At 34.3% G+C, this 21,035-nt stretch overlaps 2 protein-coding genes and 1 pseudogene across 13 annotated transcripts in view; 2 read left to right on the top strand and 1 right to left on the bottom strand.

The window, feature by feature from the left end:
* Positions 1-2,102, bottom strand: part of KIF18A (kinesin family member 18A) — a 66,164-nt gene extending 64,062 nt beyond the window's left edge. For both annotated transcript variants that reach the window (XM_037522534.2, XM_037522533.2), the window contains exons 1-2: positions 1,974-2,102; positions 1,495-1,585 (exon numbers count right to left, since the gene is read on the bottom strand). The gene's annotated coding sequence lies outside the window, so the exon portion shown is untranslated. The remainder of the gene's footprint in view (positions 1-1,494; positions 1,586-1,973) is intronic.
* Positions 2,103-2,153: 51 nt separating this feature from the next.
* The window catches only part of METTL15 (methyltransferase like 15), a 233,466-nt gene continuing 214,584 nt past the window's right edge, over positions 2,154-21,035 (top strand). For 6 of the 11 annotated variants that reach the window (XR_005127468.2, XR_005127469.1, XM_054699314.1 and 3 more), the window contains exons 1-3: positions 2,154-2,238; positions 4,099-4,335; positions 7,630-7,916. Coding sequence is in view for 9 of the 11 variants with exons in the window: in XM_054699314.1 (XP_054555289.1) it covers positions 2,199-2,238; positions 4,099-4,335; positions 7,630-7,916 (564 nt within the window). In the remaining 2 variants the exon portion in view is untranslated. The other 5 variants (XM_054699315.1, XM_054699310.1, XM_054699312.1 and 2 more) reach the window with 5 other exon arrangements.
* LOC119255406 (lymphokine-activated killer T-cell-originated protein kinase-like) lies at positions 7,927-9,495 on the top strand (annotated as a pseudogene).

Genomic DNA, 21,035 nt, shown 5'->3' with positions numbered 1-21,035 from the left:
CTCATTTAATTTCCACAACAACCCTATGTTCATCATTCCTATGTTATAGAGGGAGAAACTACAGTACAGAAAGATTAAGTTAACTAATCTTAACTAGTTAAAGTCATACTATTAGAAGCATAAGATATTGGATTTGAACTCAAATTGACTGAATCTAAATTTCATTTAATCATTATTCTCCCTGATATAAAAATATAACCCTTGAAAATTTTTGTTGTGGAGTTAAAAATATATAGTTGCTTACTTTTGATAGAAACCCCAGGGCCTAGTATAAGAGGTCTTATAAGAATGTTGAAATAAAAATAAAATAAAATGATTTCTTGGTGCTTGTCAGGTATCAAATAGTATCCATTCTTAGCAATAACACTACTAAGAACTCTTGCATTGGGTGTATAAGACAACTAGGAACAATCAACAATGATCATTTATGTATATTTTATATGCCAGCTATTATGATAAACATTTGACAATTATCTCATTCAATTCTTAAAATAAATAAGGTAGTTTCTTTTATTGTCACCATTTAATAGAATGAGAGTTGTGATTTACAATGTAATTCTTCCAAGATGACATAGTATGTGAGCAGTCAAAATGTGAACCCATGTCCAGATCCAAAGTCCATGTTCGTAACAACTATGCTATTGGAATCAGAATACTTCTGAACAATGTTATAGAAATATTGCACAAATTATCTTGATTATAGGCTGATATAATTACAAATTGTATCTTGAATACATACTCAAATCTGAGATTCAGATTCAACAAACATTTTTTTAGGAGTAGGAATTATCCTCCACACTATCCGTTTGTAGTCTTATGCAAAGTTCTTTGAAAATAACCTTAGTGTTATAGCCATTGCGTCTACTAATTGAGAAGCATCAGGAAAGAATGAAAATTTCAAATGGAGGAAAGGGTGGCACTGACATCTGGGCTACTTTTTCCTCCGAGTTTTCAAAGAGTTGACAGTATAAAATTTTATTGTGTCCCTTAATTGAGTCAGGATATATTTATAGTAGGACAACACGTGCTTTTAAAATGAAACACGTAAAATACTTGGTTCAGCAACAGAAAAGATTAATTACATCATTAAAGGCAACTAATCTTTGTTCATCGAAACGGACAATTCTTACAAAATAACATAATAACAAGCACTACTCAGTCTTTGGATCTATTGTCAACAAAGCTCATAAATACTTCTCAGAATCCAAGACCTGGGGTTGAATGAGGTGGAGTAACATCACCAATTAAAATCTTTGGATGCTTAACATATTCGACCCAATTGCTAATAGTTAATAACCCAAAGCATGTATTATATACAACACAATTCTGGTCAAACACTAAACAGCAGTCTTCCTTGACCTCTCAGCAACAAAAGCGCCTAATAAACTTCTAAAGGATCTTAAAAAAACTACTAACACACTATTGGACAGACTGTCTGTGTTTCAAATCCCTGTCACTTGCAGAGCACTTTGCTACGCAGTACCTCTTCCATACCTTCTCTGATCCTTGCCAACCCCGTCAGGCAGCGCTGGCAGGTCTTATCTCGATGCCAAAACTTGGGGCTCAGGGCAGGATCCAGACTGACCTGTGCGAGGTAAACAGAACCTTCTCAGACAAATATCTGTGAGTTGGTGAATCAAGGGTCCCAGGCGGTCAGCGCAAGTGCTGTGTCCACGTCTGGGAAAGAGGCCAGGAAACCCTTTAAAACTTCCTACTTCCTCAGAATTTAAGGCAGGCGATCCCAGCCCTTCCGGCCGAGTCCTGAGGGCTCCAGCCCTCTCGGGAACTTTCTAAACTTTCTCCCTCAACAGTAGCCCCTCCCCTCCCCCACGCCCCAACGCCTGTTGTGAGCATCCCTCCCGTTCCTCCCCACCTGGGGCGGCGGGATCGATCCCTTCGCTCCCAGATGAGACAGGCCATCAAAAGAAGTGTCTCCGAGACCATTTTTTTCTGGCGTGCCGACTCGCACTCACCTCAGGGCCAGGAGACTTTACAACGACACTTCTCTTCCATATCCGCCTCCCGGCGATTCAAACTCTGCCACTAAATTCAAAACTAAGCCAGTTTCCGCAACGCCTCGTTTCATTGGCTACCGTTTTCGTGACGTCATCACGTAGTACGTTGTCGAGGCGCGCTGCCGCTGGGCGCGGAGATACTTCGCAGCACCGAGCAATGAGTCCGCCAGACTCTGCGTGGCCATGGCAACGCTCACGGCGGTTTCCGGAGGCGGTGGCCTAGGTGGGCGGGGCCAGGCTGCAGCTGCAGGTGGGAGGCAGCCACCTGGGATCATCAGGCCGCCTCCAGAGCTGCGGGCGCGGTCTCAGTCCCGGGGTTCTGGGTGTGAGTGAGATGGGTGTGGGATGGGGTTGGCGAGTGCCCTTCGCTGGGGGTGGGGTTGCGGGGGTGAGGCGGAGCCTCTTGGATTGGAATAATGGATTCTGGGTGTTTATTTTCTTTTTGTATCTGTTGAGGAGTAGTGAGGCCTCCAAGGCATAGGTCTGGTTTTTGTTTTGCAATTAATTATAAATCCAAGGCTTTTGATTTGAGGCTTCATACTTCATTTTTTAGGACTTCCAGGCCTACATCCTTAGTGCTCACTCAAACTGGTGTTGGGCTATTTTTGAAGTTTTTTTCTAATTAAAAAAATAAATTCATTTAAATTTATTGACCTCGTTCATTGTTGGATGCAATGGTTTTTAAAGTCGTAGTTGTAAATATTATGTAGAATGTGCAATTTAAAAAGCAAAAAAAACCTGAAAAAAAGAGAAATATGTTTGTTAAGGTAAATCATCTTTATTTTTCAACATATTTTTGGTAGTATAATCTGAATATTTTGGTTATTGTGGTTCTTTATATTTCGTTAATTGTATTCATTCAGCAATTATTGATTATAGATTTAATGACATAGTAGTATAGAATTGAATCAAAATCCCTGCCCTCTTAGAGATTATAGTCTGGTGATTCAATACCACTATATAAATAGAATGGCATAACACCAGACAGGATATTAAAAGTGCAATAATGTATAGAAAACCCTGCATTGTGGATATTTCTTTCCTATTCCTGAGCATTAGAAGCAGTGATATTGTGTATGCTTGTTTCTGAATATTGGAAAGACTATAGATAAAGATACTAATTACTGTCATACATATAGCTTAACTAATCCAATAGCTATTTGCATGGTTCTGACTTTGATAATAAAATGAGAAACCCTTTCTACTTTATTTCAAATTTGCATTCACTCTATCCCAATTTGCCTTCGATGACCCAGGTATATTAACTTTTTATAGAAGTTCTCATTTAATTCTCAAAATTGCATGAATCTTAATTACTATTTATTTTCTAAGGAGAAAACAAGTTTAAAATAAAATCTGTAGAGAAAAATACTTCTCTTGAAGTTACAAACCAGCTAATTTAGAATTTTGTTGTTTGTCTATGGAATACTTTCTAGATTAAGTAATATTAAGATGCTATCTTAATCGAATCTGAAAGTATTCATGTCTTACCATTTTTTTAAAATAGCATTGATCATTGTTGAATTAGTAGAAGCATTTTAAATTTTGTTTTTCTCACGTTGTATTAGGGTTACTAGTCTCACAGGTGTTTCCATACCTAACCTAAGTACTTATTTTAGATTTAACTTTAAATTCTTCTTTACACCTGCCATTTCTGCTTTACACCTGTGTGCTGATTATGTGTGTGTTTACGGAAATGTATATTTACTAAAAGAGAAATTTTAATATTTAAAATCAATGTCATTATTGTACCAGTGGCTTCTCTTTAGTTTGGCATGACATTAAGGAATATAATTAGAAAGGGTAAGAGAATGGTGTATTCTGAAACGAATTTTAGGGAAAAAACCCAAAACTTTCTAAACGTTTATAGCTTAGAAGACAGAGATTTCCCCTTGGGAACTGAACTATAACTGCTGTGTTGTTAAGACACAGAAGTTTAAGCTATGTTTATAGCAAACTGAAAAACGTAGCGGTAAAGATAACATGAAAAGTTAAATTTAAAGTTGTGTGAGGCATTATAAAAGTAAAAGTGAATTTAAACCTGGCAACTGTAGGGCATTATTTATTTTCCCATTCTCCCAAGGAACATCATTTGAAAACCCCACAGCCTGCAAGGCCCTGTGGCAACTAGGGGCTGCAAGCAGCGGAACCAAAGGCAGACAGTCCTCGGTTGTGGGGCGGACCTGGGCCGGATCTGTCCGTCCTGGCAACTTTCCCCCAGGTCTGGGACCTACACGTGCGGCAAAGTCAGGTTTTCCCGCACCACAGTGGTTGTCGCTGGCGGAAGTTAGAGGCAACTTGAGATATCTTCATGCCTCAGGTGAGGAAAAGGTGGCTGAATGCCGGGAGCGCTGGTGGAGCCCACCCCACGGTTTTAAGAGAACTATTAGGGGTAGGCGGATGCGCCCCGGAAAAGAAAACATGGGTCCCTGTTCTAGCGTCCTTTGCGCACCTCCTGGTTACAGAGGTTTCTCTCTCTACAGTATAGTTCTTGGGCAAAAAATTGCATTAGTCCCTTTCCTTAGAACTTGTTTCGCTTTCGCTGCATTCGAGTGCCAGCCTTCAGGATGGGTTTTAGATTTAGGAATTTTGTTTTCAAATGGATTTAGGGAAAACTGGTTGAAGTGATACTTATTAGCAATGTCAAGAAAGTACTTTCCAAGCTATCACTCACCTCTGTATTCCCACAATTAAAAGAGTAAACTGGCCAATTACTTGGTCTCAAAATCTCATACTAAACTTTGCTAGCAGAGAAAAATTAAAAGATCTATTTAGGAAACCACACAGACTCTTTTGGAGGCCAGGTTTACAGGCTTCTGTTTCCTTCCTGTGTCCAGCACGAACTTAACCTGCCTGGTCCTTAGATGATTGCAGGAGGGCACAGGTTGGTCTGGTAAGAATTGGGCAGAGGTGAGGGAAACTTCATAAAACAACCACAGAGAAAAGTTAATTATCATGGCTCTTTTCCACACTGACCCAAGTTAGTAGCCAGTTCATGCTTGATAAAATCTTCAGCCTTCATACCTTGAACACAGTTGAGTAAATGAATAGAAATTCAATGTAGAGGAAAAGAAATGCTGGTGAAAAAAAATTTTTTTTTTCATTTTGTCTGTTTTTGTCTGTATGATTTTGACCTGTATTTTGGAATTGATGGATTGAAATTTTTTTTTATGTCAAGCAATTCGCGTATACAGTGTAGGTTGTTTAAATCCTCCCGATCCCATTATTTAGGCCTCTATGTCCTCTCTTGGGTATCCTAAGGGATATTGTATTTTCGGGTGGAGCAGGACCAAGCAATAGATGTTGACTTCTTGAAGAAATAGAATCCAAGTCATACTACAAATATACAGTCAATGTAATTAAAGTAATATTCAATCACGTGAGTGCATTACATAGGTCCAGTGGGTTATGTTAATAGGATAGAGATTAAGATTTCAAGCTCTGGGGATAAACTGAGTTGTAGCTCTAGTTTATGGCTTTCTATTTACGTGAACTTTGAGCAAATTACTTCTCTGTTATCTTCATCTATAAAATAGGAATAATAATAATAGTGCCTATTTTTCAGTTATGTTAAGAGTTGAATGAGTTTGTACATGGTATGTGCTTAGAATAGTAAATGATACTTAGTGATTGTAAATGTTAGCTCTTTTGAAAAATATTAGAAACATTAAATTAGGGAATACTGGGCTTATTTGTATAAGCTTCCTGGAAAACATAAGGCATATTTAATATTTTGGATAGTTTGTCATTGCTGAGTATCCAAAAAGTTACTTACAACATTTATATCCAATATCCTTTTTTTATTTTGTCATATATTTCCTGTGTTATATTTGATGATGATTCTGTGGATTGTCTTTAGTAAAGTTGATGTATTAGGTATCTTCAAGGTAACATGTTGACGTTATATAATATCAAATATATATATACATAAATATTTTTATATTTCTTTCTTTTCTGGTTATGTGACCAGCTATTCAGTGTTACCATTAATTTCTTATTGCAAAATGAAAGGAAGGTGTATTTAAGTAGGATTTATGTTTTTTGAAGTATTTTTGAAAAAATGGTTTTTGCTGTGTTCAGGTAAAATTTTTTTTAAAAAAAGATTTATTATGTATACAAGAACTGGGGTGTAAGCCAGAGGTACAGGGGTTGAGAGGATTCACTGGAGAGAGTGGGGAGCAGTACAGACAGATCTACTGAAATAAACTGCTGAGGGGAGCAGTGGGCGAGTCAGGAGAGGTCTGCTGTGCCATGTGGGTAGCTCCCTGGCTGGCCAGGGATCCAACATGTGCTGCAGTGGCTGACTATAGCCTGATAGCGCTGTCTTTCACCCCTGTGCCACCAGGGAGGCCCCAGGTGGAATTTTTTTTTTAAATTTTTTAATTTAAATATTTTATTTTATATAATTCTTACATCTTTTTTCATCTTTGCACAATGTATGCATTTTCATTTTGGTTATATTCCCCATACAATTGTACCTCCCCCTTTATTTCCAGGTGGAATTTTCTAAAGCAAGGTTTGATAGACATGTTTATGCAATTCAGAATTTATTTGACCATTATTTTTTTCAAGAAAACACTAAGCACCTAGTGTGCTTCTGATTTTGTGGATTAAAAAGGTATGGGTCCCAATCTTAAATTATAATCTGAGGGAAAGCGTTAACTAGGTATCAAACACATTTCTTGAATTAATTAGGTGAAAATCATAGTATTGCTCAGTTAAGAGTTTACAAAGTTTTAGTTTAAACTGATATATCCTTCACTGATTTGGGCCATGGTGAAATGATTTTGTCAGAGACTATCCATGACAAGTCTGCAAGATTTTCACAGACTGATCTCTTCCCTTTCTTTCTATATATGCATGCATAGTCTTTTTTTCAGGGATAACCTCTCACACAGATTGAAATGAGAAGAACAAATGGTAGTGTTTGAAATAAATAACCATCTGTACTTAACATGCGATATCTGTAATCACTCAGTCATTCTGATTTTTAAGTAAACCGCTCTTTTTTTAAAAAAGATTTATTTATTTATATGTAGAAGAATTGGGGTATAGGCCAGAGGTGCCAGGGGAGAAGGGCTGAGAGGATTCACCAGAGACAGAGGGGGAAACAGAACAGGCGGATTGCCTGAAATACACTGCTGAGGGAAGCAGCAGGCGAGTCAGGAGAGGTCTGCTGTGCCATGTGGGTTGCTCTCTGGCAGGGGATCAAACTTGCGCTGCAGTGGCTGTGGATAGCTTCATAGGTTGCGTCTTAACCCCTTGCACCACCAGGGAGGCCCAAGGTAAACAGTTCTGATGCATTGAACCCATTCTTTAGATTTAATTCAGAAAGTTTATTTCAGAAAAAGATGACTAATCAATATTCACATCTCTAATGATTGATATTGATGATCCTAGAACTTACCAAGCTATGTTAAAATTTTATCTTCAGATCATTTCTGAGATTCTTGTAGGTTTTTTGCTTTGTGTATGGAAATTAGTCACTTGTACTTGTTTGAGATGACTAGTTCCACACATTTTTTCTGTATTAAATATTGCATATTAGTTTGCTTTCCCTCAAGTATCAACATTTTTTTTAATCTAATGGTAATGTTAAATTTTTTTTTTCCAGATTTGTTGATCTACAAAATGCTTCGATACCCATATTTTTGTAGAATCTATAAAAGTTTTCTTTCATACGCGTTGGAATCTGGCATATTTAATTTAGGTATTGGACCAAAAAAAGTTCATGTTACAGCAGACAGATATTATGAATATGATGCTCAGGAGAAAACAGATAAAACTGGAGCTCAGGAGTTACGCAGATTTCAAGATGGAGATTCTGAAGCTGTTACTAAATTACATATACCGGTAATGGTGGATGAAGTTGTCCATTGTTTGGCACCACAAAAAGGGCAGGTGAGTTGATTAATTTTTATAATTTTTAGCACATTTTAAATTGAAATACAATTCACTTATAATATCACAATTTTAATATGTATAATTCAGTGTTTCAAATATAATTTGAAATATAATTCAGTATATTCAAAGGTTGTGCAACCATTATCACTATCTAATTCAGGAATTTTTTTATCATCCAAATAGGAAATTTCATACCTGTTAACATTCACTTCTCATTGATCTTCTTCCCTTAATTCACCTGACAACCACTAATCTATTTATTTTTTGCCTGTTTTGATTTGTTACTTTGGGTAATTCCTATAAATGGAATCATATATGTGTCTTTTGAATCTGCCTTCTTTTATTTAACATGTTTTCAGGATTCATCCACATTGTAGTATGTAGCATTCTTCATTCACTTTTATGCCTGAATCATTCCCTCATATGAATATGCCACATTTTTATAAATTCATCAATTGATAGGTATTTATTGTCCATTTTGGGTTATTACGAATAATGTTGCTATGAACATTTATGTACAAGTTTTTGTATGTTTTTAGTTCTTTTGGTTACATTCTTAGGAGTGTAATTGAACTAGAAATGTGAAAGTGCTTTGAAATTTATATAGATATGGGCTGGTTGCTGGCTGAGGCAGCTGTGAGGGTCTTATTGGGGGCTTTTCGGTCTCAGTTTTCCAAATGGTTTTGGCCTAGACCTTTATTTGCCCAGACCTTTTATATGCCCAGGTTTTGTTTATGCTGAAAAGTGTAGGATCCAATAAAGACAGCCAAGATTCTTTTTCAGGATCCATAATTTAAGAGTTGTTTTGAACATGTTGAGAGGGTTTAAACATTTGAACTAAGAAAAGAAACTGTTTCTTGGAGACAATAAAGTCTTCCAATATTATAATTAAAGGTGATTTTGAAATAATTAAAATCTGTGGTATAGGTGTCTCTCTACTATTGGATGAAAATATAAGTGTGATTGATCCGTAAAGTCTGTAATTGACACTGAACTTTGGAAACCCATTGAAATTTTGGAGAATGGTGTTATTATTGACAAAGCAGACGTATTTGCCTTTGACTTTGGTCTGTTGTAAATGATGATTTTATGTACATGTTAATCTTCAAGATGATGATGATGAATATAAAACTTAATGAAAGTGACTTTGGCAAAGACTACTTTGCAAAATTGTCTATTAGTGCGGAAAAACTTAGCAGAAAGTAATTGGCCTCTTCTGCATGCATAAATGAAGATCCTAAAGATTGCCTGTCTCTGCTACTCACTTTGTTAAAACTTTGGAAATGGATGTCCTGTGTGCATCTTCATAGTAATGGGACCTCAGCTTCAAGTATGGCTCATTCATACACACACAGAGAGAAAAGTGTTCTGTTCTCATATTACATTTATAAGGTGCTCTGATAATCTGTAAACATAAGACATTTTGGAAGCATTTTTCAGGACTTGTTGACATATGAATGACTAATGTATTTCTTGTATGCTGAAGATTATAAGTTTTTGAGATTACAGTAGATTTTGTATAAAGTTTAGGAAACTAGCTGCTCAAGTATTTGATCTTGTTCATATAAATTTTAAAAACTTGCAATAAAATGTGTAAATTCTGTATCTAAATTTAATTTAGAGTGAACATTTTTAAATGATTTTTCTGAAATATTTTCTATTTTCATGGATATATTGAAATTAACACTTTGTGCAGAATGAAATGTCTGTGTGTGCTTATCTTTTATTTATTTATTGAGGTATCATAGCTTTACCACAATGAATATGATTCATAGATAGAAGTTCATATATAAGTAACATACTCTTAGTTGTATTACTGTACCACTCCCACCTCTAAGACTTTCAAAACCTTACTCCATAGTCCATTGAGATTCGCTGTACTCTGCCTTTTCCCTTGCCCTGTGGTTGAGAAAAGGGAAAAGTTTTATAGTCAGTTTTACAGTCAGATATCTAGGGATTACTTTTGGTTTGGTTATGTCTGATCCTTTGGTTGTTGCTCTATTCCATATGAGTGAAACCATTCAGTATTTGACCTCCTTCTCTGGCTTATTTTGCTTAGTATAACATGACCAGACTTAATCTTAGATACTTAGGTTATTTCCATTACTTAGTGAATGTAAATTTTACGGCAATGAACAAAGGAGTGCATACATCTTTTGAATTAGTGTTTTAGGATTCTTTGGGTAAATACCTAGGAGTGAAATTACCCGTTTATATCGTAGATCTTTGTTTAATGTTTTGGGAAATCTCCATAATGTTTTCCATAGGAACTGGAAACAGTGTATAAGGTTTTATTTTCTCCAGACCCTTGCCAACACTAATTGCTTCTGGTCTTTTTGATATGGGCCATCCTCATGGTTGAGAGAAAGTATTTCATTGCAGTGAATACTGGTGATAACTAATGATGAACATTTTTCCATGAGTCTGTTGGCCATCTGTATATCTTCTTTGGATAAGGGTGTACTTAGCTCTTCTGTCCATTTTTTATTTTTTTTGGATGTTGATTGTGGAGTGTTTTGCCTGTGTTCTCTGTTATGTTTTATGATCTTATATCCAAATCATTAATCCATTTTGAATTACATTTGTGGTATGAGATAGTGAGTTAATTTTATTACTTTGCAAGATGCTGTCCAGTTTTCCCAGTACCATTTGTTAAAAAGACTTTCCTTCAGTGTATGCTCTGGAATCCTTTGTCTTAGAGTAACTTTTCATGTAAATGTGGGTTTATTTCTGGTTCCTCAATTCTATTCTATGACTGTGTTTCTGTTTTTCTCTACCGCAGTGTTTTGGTTATTATAGCTTTGTAGTAGTATAGTTTGAAGTCTGGGTGTGTAATACTTTCATTCTTCAGTTTTTTGGGCAGAATTGCTTTGGCTATTCGGGGTTATTTGTGGTTCCATATAAATTCTAGTAATACTTGTTTTATTTTTTTGAGCGTGCCATAGAAACTTTGGTAGGATTGCATTGACTCTGATTTGGGTAAAATTGGTCATTTTTAAAATGTTTATTTTTCTAACCCATAAACAGGGATTATCTTTCCATTTCTTTCTTTTACTTCTTTTAACTATGTCTTATAATTTTTATTGTAAAGGTTGTTGATCTTTTTTGTTAAGTTTATTGCTAGGTATTTAATGCTTTATTTAAATAAATTGAACTGTTGTCTTGAATTTTTTTCCTCTTGCACATGGAAACTCACTTGATTTTTGTAATCTGCCACTTTACTGATTTATTGTTTCTAATAGTTTTATTATTTTAGAGTAATCATTTGTGTTTTCTATGTTTATTATCATGTTATCTGCAAATAGTGATAGTTTTACTTCTTTCCAATTTGGTTTCCTTTTATATCTTCTCCTGCCAAGTTGCTCCAGCTAAGATTTTCAATAGTGTGTTGAATAGTAGTGGTTGAAGTGGATATACTTGTCTTGTTCTGATCTAAGCATTTAATATGATGAACTGTGTGAAACTGTCATCAATGTCCTTTGTTATATTGAGGTATGCTCCCTATATCCCCATTGTGGAAGGTTTCTATCATAAATGGATGTTGAAGATTGCCAGATGTTATCTCTGCTCTGTTGATATGATCATATGATTTTTTCCTTTGTTGACATGGTAAATTAAATTGATTGATTTTTAGATATTGGACAATTCTTGTGTCCTTGGAATAAACCCCACTAGCTCACGATGTATAGTCCTTTTACTGTATCTTTGAATTTGTTTTACTAAGATTTTAATGAGGATTTTTGCATCTGTGTTCATCTGGGATATTTGTCTATAGCTTTATTTTTGTGTGTATTATCTTTGCGTTTGGTATCGAATTAATGTTGGCCTCATAAAATGTGTTTGGAAGCATTCCTTCTTCCTCAATTTTTTGGAAGAGTTTGAGAAGGATAGGGTTAGTTCCTCTGTGATGGTTTGGTAGATCTCACTAGTAAAACCATCTGTTTCTGTTTTTTTTTGTTTGTTAGACTTTTGATTACTATTTCAGTGTCACTGCTTGTGATTGATCTGTTCAGATTTTCTGCTTTTCCCTGATTCAATCTCAGAAGGTTGTGTACTTCTAAAAATTTATCCTTTGCTCTTAGTTTATTCACTTTACTGGCTATTATGCTCTGTAATCCTCAGATATTTGTTATTTCTCCTCTGTTGTTTTGGATTCTTTTTATTAGAGTTTTCTCCCATTTTTCTTTGTGAGCTTAAGTAGAGGTTTATCTACTTTATTATTTTTTTTTTCCAAAGAACTACCTTTTGGTTATATTGAATTTTGAACTGTCTTTTTGATTTCTCTTTCATTTATTTCTGCTCTAATACTACTTCCTTCCTTCTACTGGCCTTTAGGTGTGTTCTTTTTTAGTCACTTAATGTATAAGGTTATATTATTATTTGAGATCTTTATTGTTCCTGGTGTGGGCCTGTGTAGCTTTATACTTTCCTCTTAGTGTTTTTGATGTTTTCTTTTGATTTTGGTGGCTCATTTCTTCATTTTTATTTGTTTCCAAGCAATTTTTAATTTCCTCATTTACCGTATCAACCCAATGGTCGTTTAGTAGTATTTTGTTCAATTTCCACATATTATAGGTTTTCCTGCTTCATTTTGTAGTTAATTTGTAATTTGATACCATGTGATCAGAGCAGATAGTTGATATGATTTCCATCTTCATGAATTTATTGATACTTATTAATAGTTGTTAATAGTTGTCTTGTTAATAGTTTTCTTATTTCAGACTTCTTAATATTTGTCTTATTTTCATGCTTCTTGTTTGGTGCATATATTGATGAGTATTATATATTGATGAATGTTCCTGCTCTGTCAATCCCTTAGTCATTACTTAATATGCATCACTGTGTCTTATTTATTTATTTGTTTGTTTGTTTATTTATTTATTTGTTTGTTTGTTTATTTATTTATTTATTTTTTGTGGGACCCTTGCCTGCGGCCGGGGAATGAACCTGCATTGCAGAGGCTGCAGGCAGCCTTGCATGCCCAGCGCTCAACAGTTGTACCACCAGGGGAGGCCCTGTCTTTTTTATTTAAACTGGAAATCTATTGTGTTTGATATGCATATTTTTCACCTTGCCTTTTTTGAGGTCATATTTTTGTAAAATTTTTTCCAGCCATTCACTTTGAGACTATATTGATCTAAAGATCTTAGCTGAATCTCCTGGAGGCAGCAGATAGTTAGGTTTTGTTTTCTGATCTGTCCAGCCACTCTGTGCCTTTGGATTGGTGAGTTCAGTTCATTTGCATGTGTATATATGTGAACACATACACTTATGATCTGCTACTACCATTTTGTCTTTAGTTTTCTGGCTTTATCTATTCTTTTTTTGTGAATATTTTTCTCATCAAATGAGAGAAGAGAGCTCCTTCAACATTACTGGTAGGTCTAGATTTTGCAGATTCCCTCAGCTTCTGTTTATCTGGGAATGCCATTATTTCTCCTTCATATCTTATGGAGGTTCTTGGTAGATATTTTATACTTCACTGATAGTTTTTTTTTATAAGTATCTTGTATAGATCATTTCATTTTCTCCTTTTTTGAAGGGGACCTGAAACCTCAAGGGAAAATGTCATCACAAGAAGAGAACAACTTTTCATAATCCAACAACAGAGATACGGAAGATTTTATCTTTCTATCATACAGAGTTCAAAATTGACATGGCAAAGAAATTCAGATGAATGACAGAAAATGCACAAGACAGTAAAAGAAAGAGGCAAGAAAATTTAAAAAATATATGAGCTAAGAAGTAAAATTAATGAGTTGATGATGAAAATTGAAGCTTTAAATAAGAAAATAATAGAGATCCAAAATATAAAAAGTTCAATCATGGAGATTAAAAGAAATTCTGAAGAAATCGATGGAAGCAGAATAGACCAAATGTAAGATTGAATCATTCACCTTGAAGATGGTAATGTACATAGAAAAAGGAAAAAAATGAAGAAATCCTTCACACTTCTGAATTATCTGATTCCATGTAAAAAGGCAACCTATGGATATGTGAGAGAGAGAGAGAGAGCGGGAGAGAGAGAATGGTACAGAGAACTTACGCAAATAAGCAGAGGAAAACTTCTTAAACTTGCAAAAGTAATGAAATATGTCTATGAAGTTGAATATGATATGAATGTCTAAATTGAAGATACAGCTGTGACTCTTCAGTAGTTTAAAACAAAACAAACAAAAAAGGAATATTGAAGGTAGCTAGGGGAAAAAAGCAGATAACTTATTATGGTACCTGCATCCATCTTATTTGCTTATCCTTTACCCCTAAACAATTTGTTGTCCTTTCTTTGCTAGTGTTCTTATTAAATATATTCACTGGTAGTTTAGAGAATATGGCTCAATGGATATAGAGGTCAAATAAAGTTAGGTGATACAGTATAGTAGCCAAGAAAACCTTATGAAAATTAAAGTATATTTACAAAAAAAAAAAATTAACATAGTAAGTTTTATACAGATGTCTAATGTTCATTTTTCTTAGTTTACTGATGTCAGAAATATGATCTTCTATTTGGAATGCTTCTATTTTTATCTCAACCAGCTATTTTTTAAAGTTATAGCTTGCTTTTTCTAGTATAAGAGAACATACAGTTTGGTCATTAAGAGCAAAGATTCTGGAACTGGAGTGCCTGGGTTCAAATCTCTTACCTAACATCTCTTACCTAATATGTATATATAAACACACACGTCTAGCTCTAACAATTTTTTTTGAGACTTCAAGTTGAATCAGAGTTTTTTCTTCATTAAGTTCTATATTATATGCTTAAGATATGCTGGAAGAGGTGAAAGTTACTTATATAAAAGTTACATGACTTGGCTTGCTTCATCATAAAAACTTGTTGATTATCCTATCCTTAAGCAGTCTTTTCATATACATATAACAAATACAGTGTTCTTGAATGAAGTTATGTGTACAAAGTATATAACTCATTGTTGTCACATAGTGGGGACTCCAAAATAATATATGAGTATTTTACAAAAAATTATTTGCATAAATTTTTTGGTTGAAAATGACTTAATCAAAATGAAATAGCCTTCATTTTCTTTGAAGAATTATAATGCAGGGATAGATAGCAGCTAATATGAAGTTTAAAAGGTATATATAAGTAATGTGTTATATATTTTTAATATATTTAAGAGGGGCCGGTTAGTAAAAATGTGGAACTGAATTCATTGATTTAATTTAATTTTTATTTATTTTTTTAAAGATTTATTTATTTATGCGTACAAGAACTGGGGTACAGGCCAGAGGTGTGGATGGTGAGAGCATTCACCAGAGACAGAGTGGGGAACAGAACATGCAGGTTGACTGACATACACTGCTGAGGAGAGCAGCGGGCAAGACAGGAGAGGTCTGCTGCTCCATGTGGGTTGCTCCCTGGCCAGCCAGGGGACAGAACTAGTGCTACAGTGGCTGCGGATTGCATCATAGGTTGCATTTTAACCCCTTGCATCACCAGGGAAGCCCACTGATTTAATTTTAATCTATGGGACCAGAAAGCAAAAACTCATTGTATAAATTTACTGAATTCAAGTATGAAAACCAAATATATACTTTGTAATAATGCAGGAGGTAGAAATACAGCTAAACAGAACAAATCCTACTAGGTCCCATACTAAATCACTATTGGATCTGCCTTTGTCTATAACTATAGTGGAATAAAATTTTGACTGTTTTACACTTGACCTACCCTGCTATTTCATTCTGTTCATGTTTCTGACAATGTAGATTTGTTTCGACATTTTCTCTTATTCTGATTTGACTTGTTTTTTTCTAGAAACTTTTTATAGAAAGTTTAATTTTATTAATGTTATTTCTGAAAACTTTCATGTGAGGTACACTTAGAGACAATGTTATATATTACCTTTTCTACTGTCTGGCAGACAGCTTTATTCACTGTTCCCTTAATCTTCAAGTAATAAAGAACTGGTGACAGTCCTTGGACAGGAAAGGTCTTCATTTCATCCAGAATCCATTATTTGCTTTTTTTCTTCCTGAGCCTTTTCCCGAAAATCATTTTCCTTTGCAAACTATGAGTCATACATTCACTTGTATCAATCACCCACTTAATTACTGTTTTGCACATTACCTTCAGTAGTGGATTTACAAATGAAACCTTTGATCACAGCAAGAATCTTAAAAAAATACCTCAATATAGTTTCAACTGCGGTATTGGAAATCCAGTAGTAGGTTTTTTTTTTTTTTTAAACTTTTTAAAAGGTGCTTACTTACCTAAAGAAAATAATTAATTTTGGGAATTTGTTGTGCACTGTGTCAATTTAGTTTATAACACATTAAATTGCAACTATATAAAAATATTTACCAGTTTAAAAGTAAAAACAAATTCTTATGTTCTTTGTTGGGTTTTGCAGAAGAAATTAAATTGTAATTTTTTTTCCTTGCTTAGTTTTCATTATTTCATATTCTGGTTGGATAACTTTTTGTAAGAATGTATTACTGATTCTGAAAGTATTTTTCTTGTTCCTGGAGATGTTTTAGTGTAGGCTACTTTGGTCAGTTTTTCATTTTTTATTTCTGAAAGCTATAGAAAATCAACATGATCTTGTCTCATTGATGATGTTAGTGATTTTGAAGATATATGAGATTTGGTATTTGTCCAAGAGTAGTGCTAATTTATCTAGGTGCCTAGGGGGTTCTGTAAGCATGCTAAATTTTAATGGAGGTGATGGAAATGCAAGGACTAGTATCAGGAGCTCTATAATTCTGTGCAAATAACTTATGTGTGTATCTCAGATTCCTCATCTGTAAAATTTGTAATATTTGACTTATGTGGTCATTGTGAGGATTAGAAAAGTTTATCAATGTAAATTGTTTGTAGCAATAGCTTCTAAGTAGTATGAGATCATTAAACAGTTACTGTTACTATTATAGGGAAGGAAAGTTCAAAGTTGTTAGCCAGGTACTAAAAAATTCAGGAGAAAAATGCCTGGGGACAACAAGGTTAGACATAAAAGTTTCAGCAAAGGTGGATACAATGGATGTACAACTGAAAAGTTACTGTTGCCCTGTTTGGAACTTTCCTTATCATTATGATGTAGGTCTTATATGAAACTTGACTTTCTCAGGGAATGTTTTCTGAGCCTCTAGAGCGGGTAGGTCTTATACATACATGGAGTCATAAACCTTTCTTTCATATAACTTACAGTAATTCATATTTGTGATTTTTATGAGATTATTCATTCAATGGTGCTCAGCAAACTGTCCTCATTGTAGTTATGAACGTGTTTATTTTGTTCACCATAATTGATCCAGTGCCTAGCCCAAGGCCTACACATGGTCTGTTTATAATGAAATTTAAGTGAATGAGTAAAAGTTTAAGTGAACTAAAGGACAGATGTGAATCACCAATAAAAGGAATGCTCTTGGATGTTGTGCTAGCTTACTGGGTTTAAATTCCAACCTCAGTGTGGCAGACACAGTTTGAAGATGTATCTGGAGATACCTGGGGGAGGAACAGATACTAGGACTGAGAAAATGAGCATATAGGATGATTACAAATATTAGACTAAGGTACAAGGTTAGGTTTATAAAGTATTCAAAGTATCTTATCTACTTTGATTTTCTAACATTTAATATTTTATTGAGATTGCCTCAGTTGTCATGGTAGCAGATAGGATCATTTTCTTTATAGAAATATTCATTATGTCCTGTATAATGGTTTTTATTAACATCAGTAGAAATATTTTATTTGAAAATCTCTATAAGTTTTAATAAGACTAAACATCAAAGAGAAAATCCTAAAACAGTATGTGCAGTATTTTTTTTATCCTTATGTATTAAAGGTTGATCAGAGAAAGGAAGAGTTTATTTTGTCTCAAATTCTTAAAAAAGTTAAGAATATTCCTAAGAGATAGAACTAATGCCATATCACACATGAAGACATACTTTTTTTCTTTGTTTTTAAGAAGGAACTTTAAAATTTTCTGATGAAATGTGCTGTGTCAATATGTTTTGTTTTCTCTTTAGAATATAGGTTTCTGTGAAGCACACTTTTATTTTACATTGCATTCTGCTGTTGTTTGTTTGAAAAATGTTTTTGTCTCATATAGCCAGTTAAGTTATCTTTGAATCAAAATACCTTCTGGAGTTTGATATTTCCAGTACTATACTGGTAAATATTTAACACCTGGTCTGAGGTTGGAATGGTATGTGGGTTTAAATACAAAACCCCTTACTGACTTAGTGTATAGATTTTCATGATATATGCATTTCTCTCATAGCCCATTTCAAGCTACCAACCTGATGTCATAGATAAGTACAGCTGGCCCTCTCTAGCTACAGTGAACACCAGATATGATTCATGATTTATATTATATTTGTAAGTTATATACTGTTGATTTGTAATCTTAGTTCATTTAGTTTTTGTATTTAATACCTGGGTTTTTTGTTTCTCTGCCCTGCAAAGTACCATGGTATAGACATGGAATATTTTCTTTCATACAGCTTTTTTAAATAGCAAAATTCTTTTTTCCCCTTTTTACTAAATAGTCTATCCAAATATAGAACAGATAAAAGCAATGTTGTATAGCATAAATTTGTTTATATAATTTACTTGTTACGAGGTCACTTAATAAAACAGTGCATTGTTTTGTTGAGTGTAAAACTTAAATAATAAGAGTTTCCGCCAATAGGTAAATAATTATAAAATTAAAATTTTAAAACAATTTTCCTGTAATCTTAGTTTTTTTTTTTTTTTTAAAGAGGCATTTATTTATTTATTTATTTATTCGTTTGTTTGTTTGTACATGCACTGGGTACAGTCAGAAGCGCGGGAGGGTGAGAGAATTCACCAGAGCCAGAGCGGGGAGCAGAGCAGGCAGAAGGACCGAAGTCCACTGCTGAGGGGAGCAGCGGGTGGCAGGAGAGGTCTGCGCGCCATGTGGGACCCTCCTCCTGTGGCCGGGGAGCAGCCGGGGATTGAACCGGCACCACAGAGGCTGCGGGCAGCTTCGCAACCCAGTGCTCAACCGCTGAGCCACTGGGGAGGCCCTGTAATCTTAGTTTTTAATGAAACTGAACGTAAGGAACTTCTTAATGAGATCAGGACAATATGTATTAAAAATATAAAATGATCAACATACTAAGATACAAATTATACATATTTATGCACTTAATATTAGATCGTCAAAAATATGATGCGAAATCCAACAGAACTGAAAGGAGAAATAGATTGTGCTACAGTAATAGTTGAACACTTTAGAACCTCACATATAATAATCTCATAGAAACAAAAGACAATAAGTAAACCTATATCTAACATATATACACAGAACTTTCTAACCAACAAGAACAACACACATGTTTATTTTAAGTGGACATGGGACATTTTCCAAGATAGATCTTAAGTTACATCACAACATCTATTCTGACCACAGTGGTATGTAGTTAGAAATCGGTAACAGAATGAAAACTGGAACCTTTATGAATTTGTGGAAATTAACAACACTCTGAAATAACTAATGGATCAATGTGGAAATTAACAACATTCTGAAATAACTAATAGATCAAAGAAGAAATCATAAGGGAAATTGTTAATACTTAGAGACAAATGAAAACGAAAACTTAATGGCACTCAGAAAACGTGGTGCTAAGAAGGAAATTTATAGCTATAAACTATGAGATCTCAAATCAACAAACTGAATCTGCAACTTCAGGACCTACAAAACAAAAACCAAGCTGAACCTGTACGTAGCAGAAGGAAAGACATAAAGATTAGAGCAAAGATAAAGAAGAGAATGCCAATAGTGAAAATTAATGGAAGCAAATCAAAAATATCATCATGGTTGCCATGATGGAAGAATAAAGGAGGGAAGACTCAGATTACTAAATTCAAATTGGGGACATTACTACCAATTATATAGAAATAGAATGAATGGTATAAATAATTGGATTCAAAAATTGTATAGCCTACATGAAATGGATGAATTCCTAGAAGCACAAAACCTGCCAAGACTAAATCACAAAGAAGTGAGAAATGTGAATATACCTTTAAGAAGTAAGAAGATTGAATCAGTAATCAAAAATCTCAAGAAATAAAAGTCCTGGGCCTGATGTCTTCACTGGTGAATTCTAACAAATATTTAAAGAATTAATACCACGCCTTCTCAGACTTTTCCAAAAAACGCATGAGTGGGGGATACTTTCAACCTAATTCTGTAAGGTCAACATTACCTTGATGTTAAAATCAGACAGAGACACTATCAGAAAAGAAAACTACAGACCAGTATCTTTTATAGTCACTAATGTAAACGTCTCAACAGAAGAGTTCAGCAGCATATTGAAAGGATTATATACAGTTGCCAAATGGAATTTGTTACTGGATGCAAGGATGATTCAGCATTCAGAAATTGTAATTTTTAAATTTTGTATGTAATAAATCAATGAAATGAAAGGTAAAGGCCGTATGATCATCTTAATGTATGCTAAAGAATTGTTTGACAATCTTTTAACACCCTTTCATGATGAAAGCGCTCAACAAACTAGGAATAGGTGTAAAATACGTCAATTCAATGAAGTTCACCTGTGAAAAATCCACCTCAATTATCATACTGAGTGGCGAAAGACTGAAAGGGTTTTCTCTGAGGCCAGAAACAAGGGGAAGATGCCTGTTTTAGTTACTACTTGTGAACATAGTGGTGGACAATTGAGTCATTGTAATTTAGGTCAAAAAAGAAAAAGCATCCAAATAGGGAAGGAAGAAAGAAAATTATTTCTTTGCCAATAATAACATTATATAGGTAGAAAACCCTATAGATTCCACAAAAATCTATTAGCATTAATAAAGGAATTCAGCAAGTACCTGGATACAAAATCAACACACAGATATCACTATTCATCAACAATCAACAATCTGAAAAATTGCAAACATAGCATCAGAAAATATAAAATGCCCAGGGATTTACTGAAACAAAGAGGTAAAAGACTCAAGGAAAACTGCAAGACAGTCTTGGAAAAAAATTGAAAAAGGCATAAATAAATGGAGAGAGATCCTGTGTTTTAAGATTGGAGTAGTTAACATTGTTAAAAATGTCATCACTAGCCAAAGAAATCTACAAATTCAGTGCTCTCAGTATCCTAATTTTTTTTTCAAAATAGATT

This window comes from Talpa occidentalis, unplaced genomic scaffold (assembly GCF_014898055.3).
Source record: "Talpa occidentalis isolate TD23 unplaced genomic scaffold, MPIMG_talOcc4v2.1 talOcc4.3, whole genome shotgun sequence".
NCBI lineage: Eukaryota > Metazoa > Chordata > Mammalia > Eulipotyphla > Talpidae > Talpa > Talpa occidentalis.
Note: the sequence above shows the minus strand (reverse complement) of the source record. Positions and strands in the feature narration are given on the sequence as shown.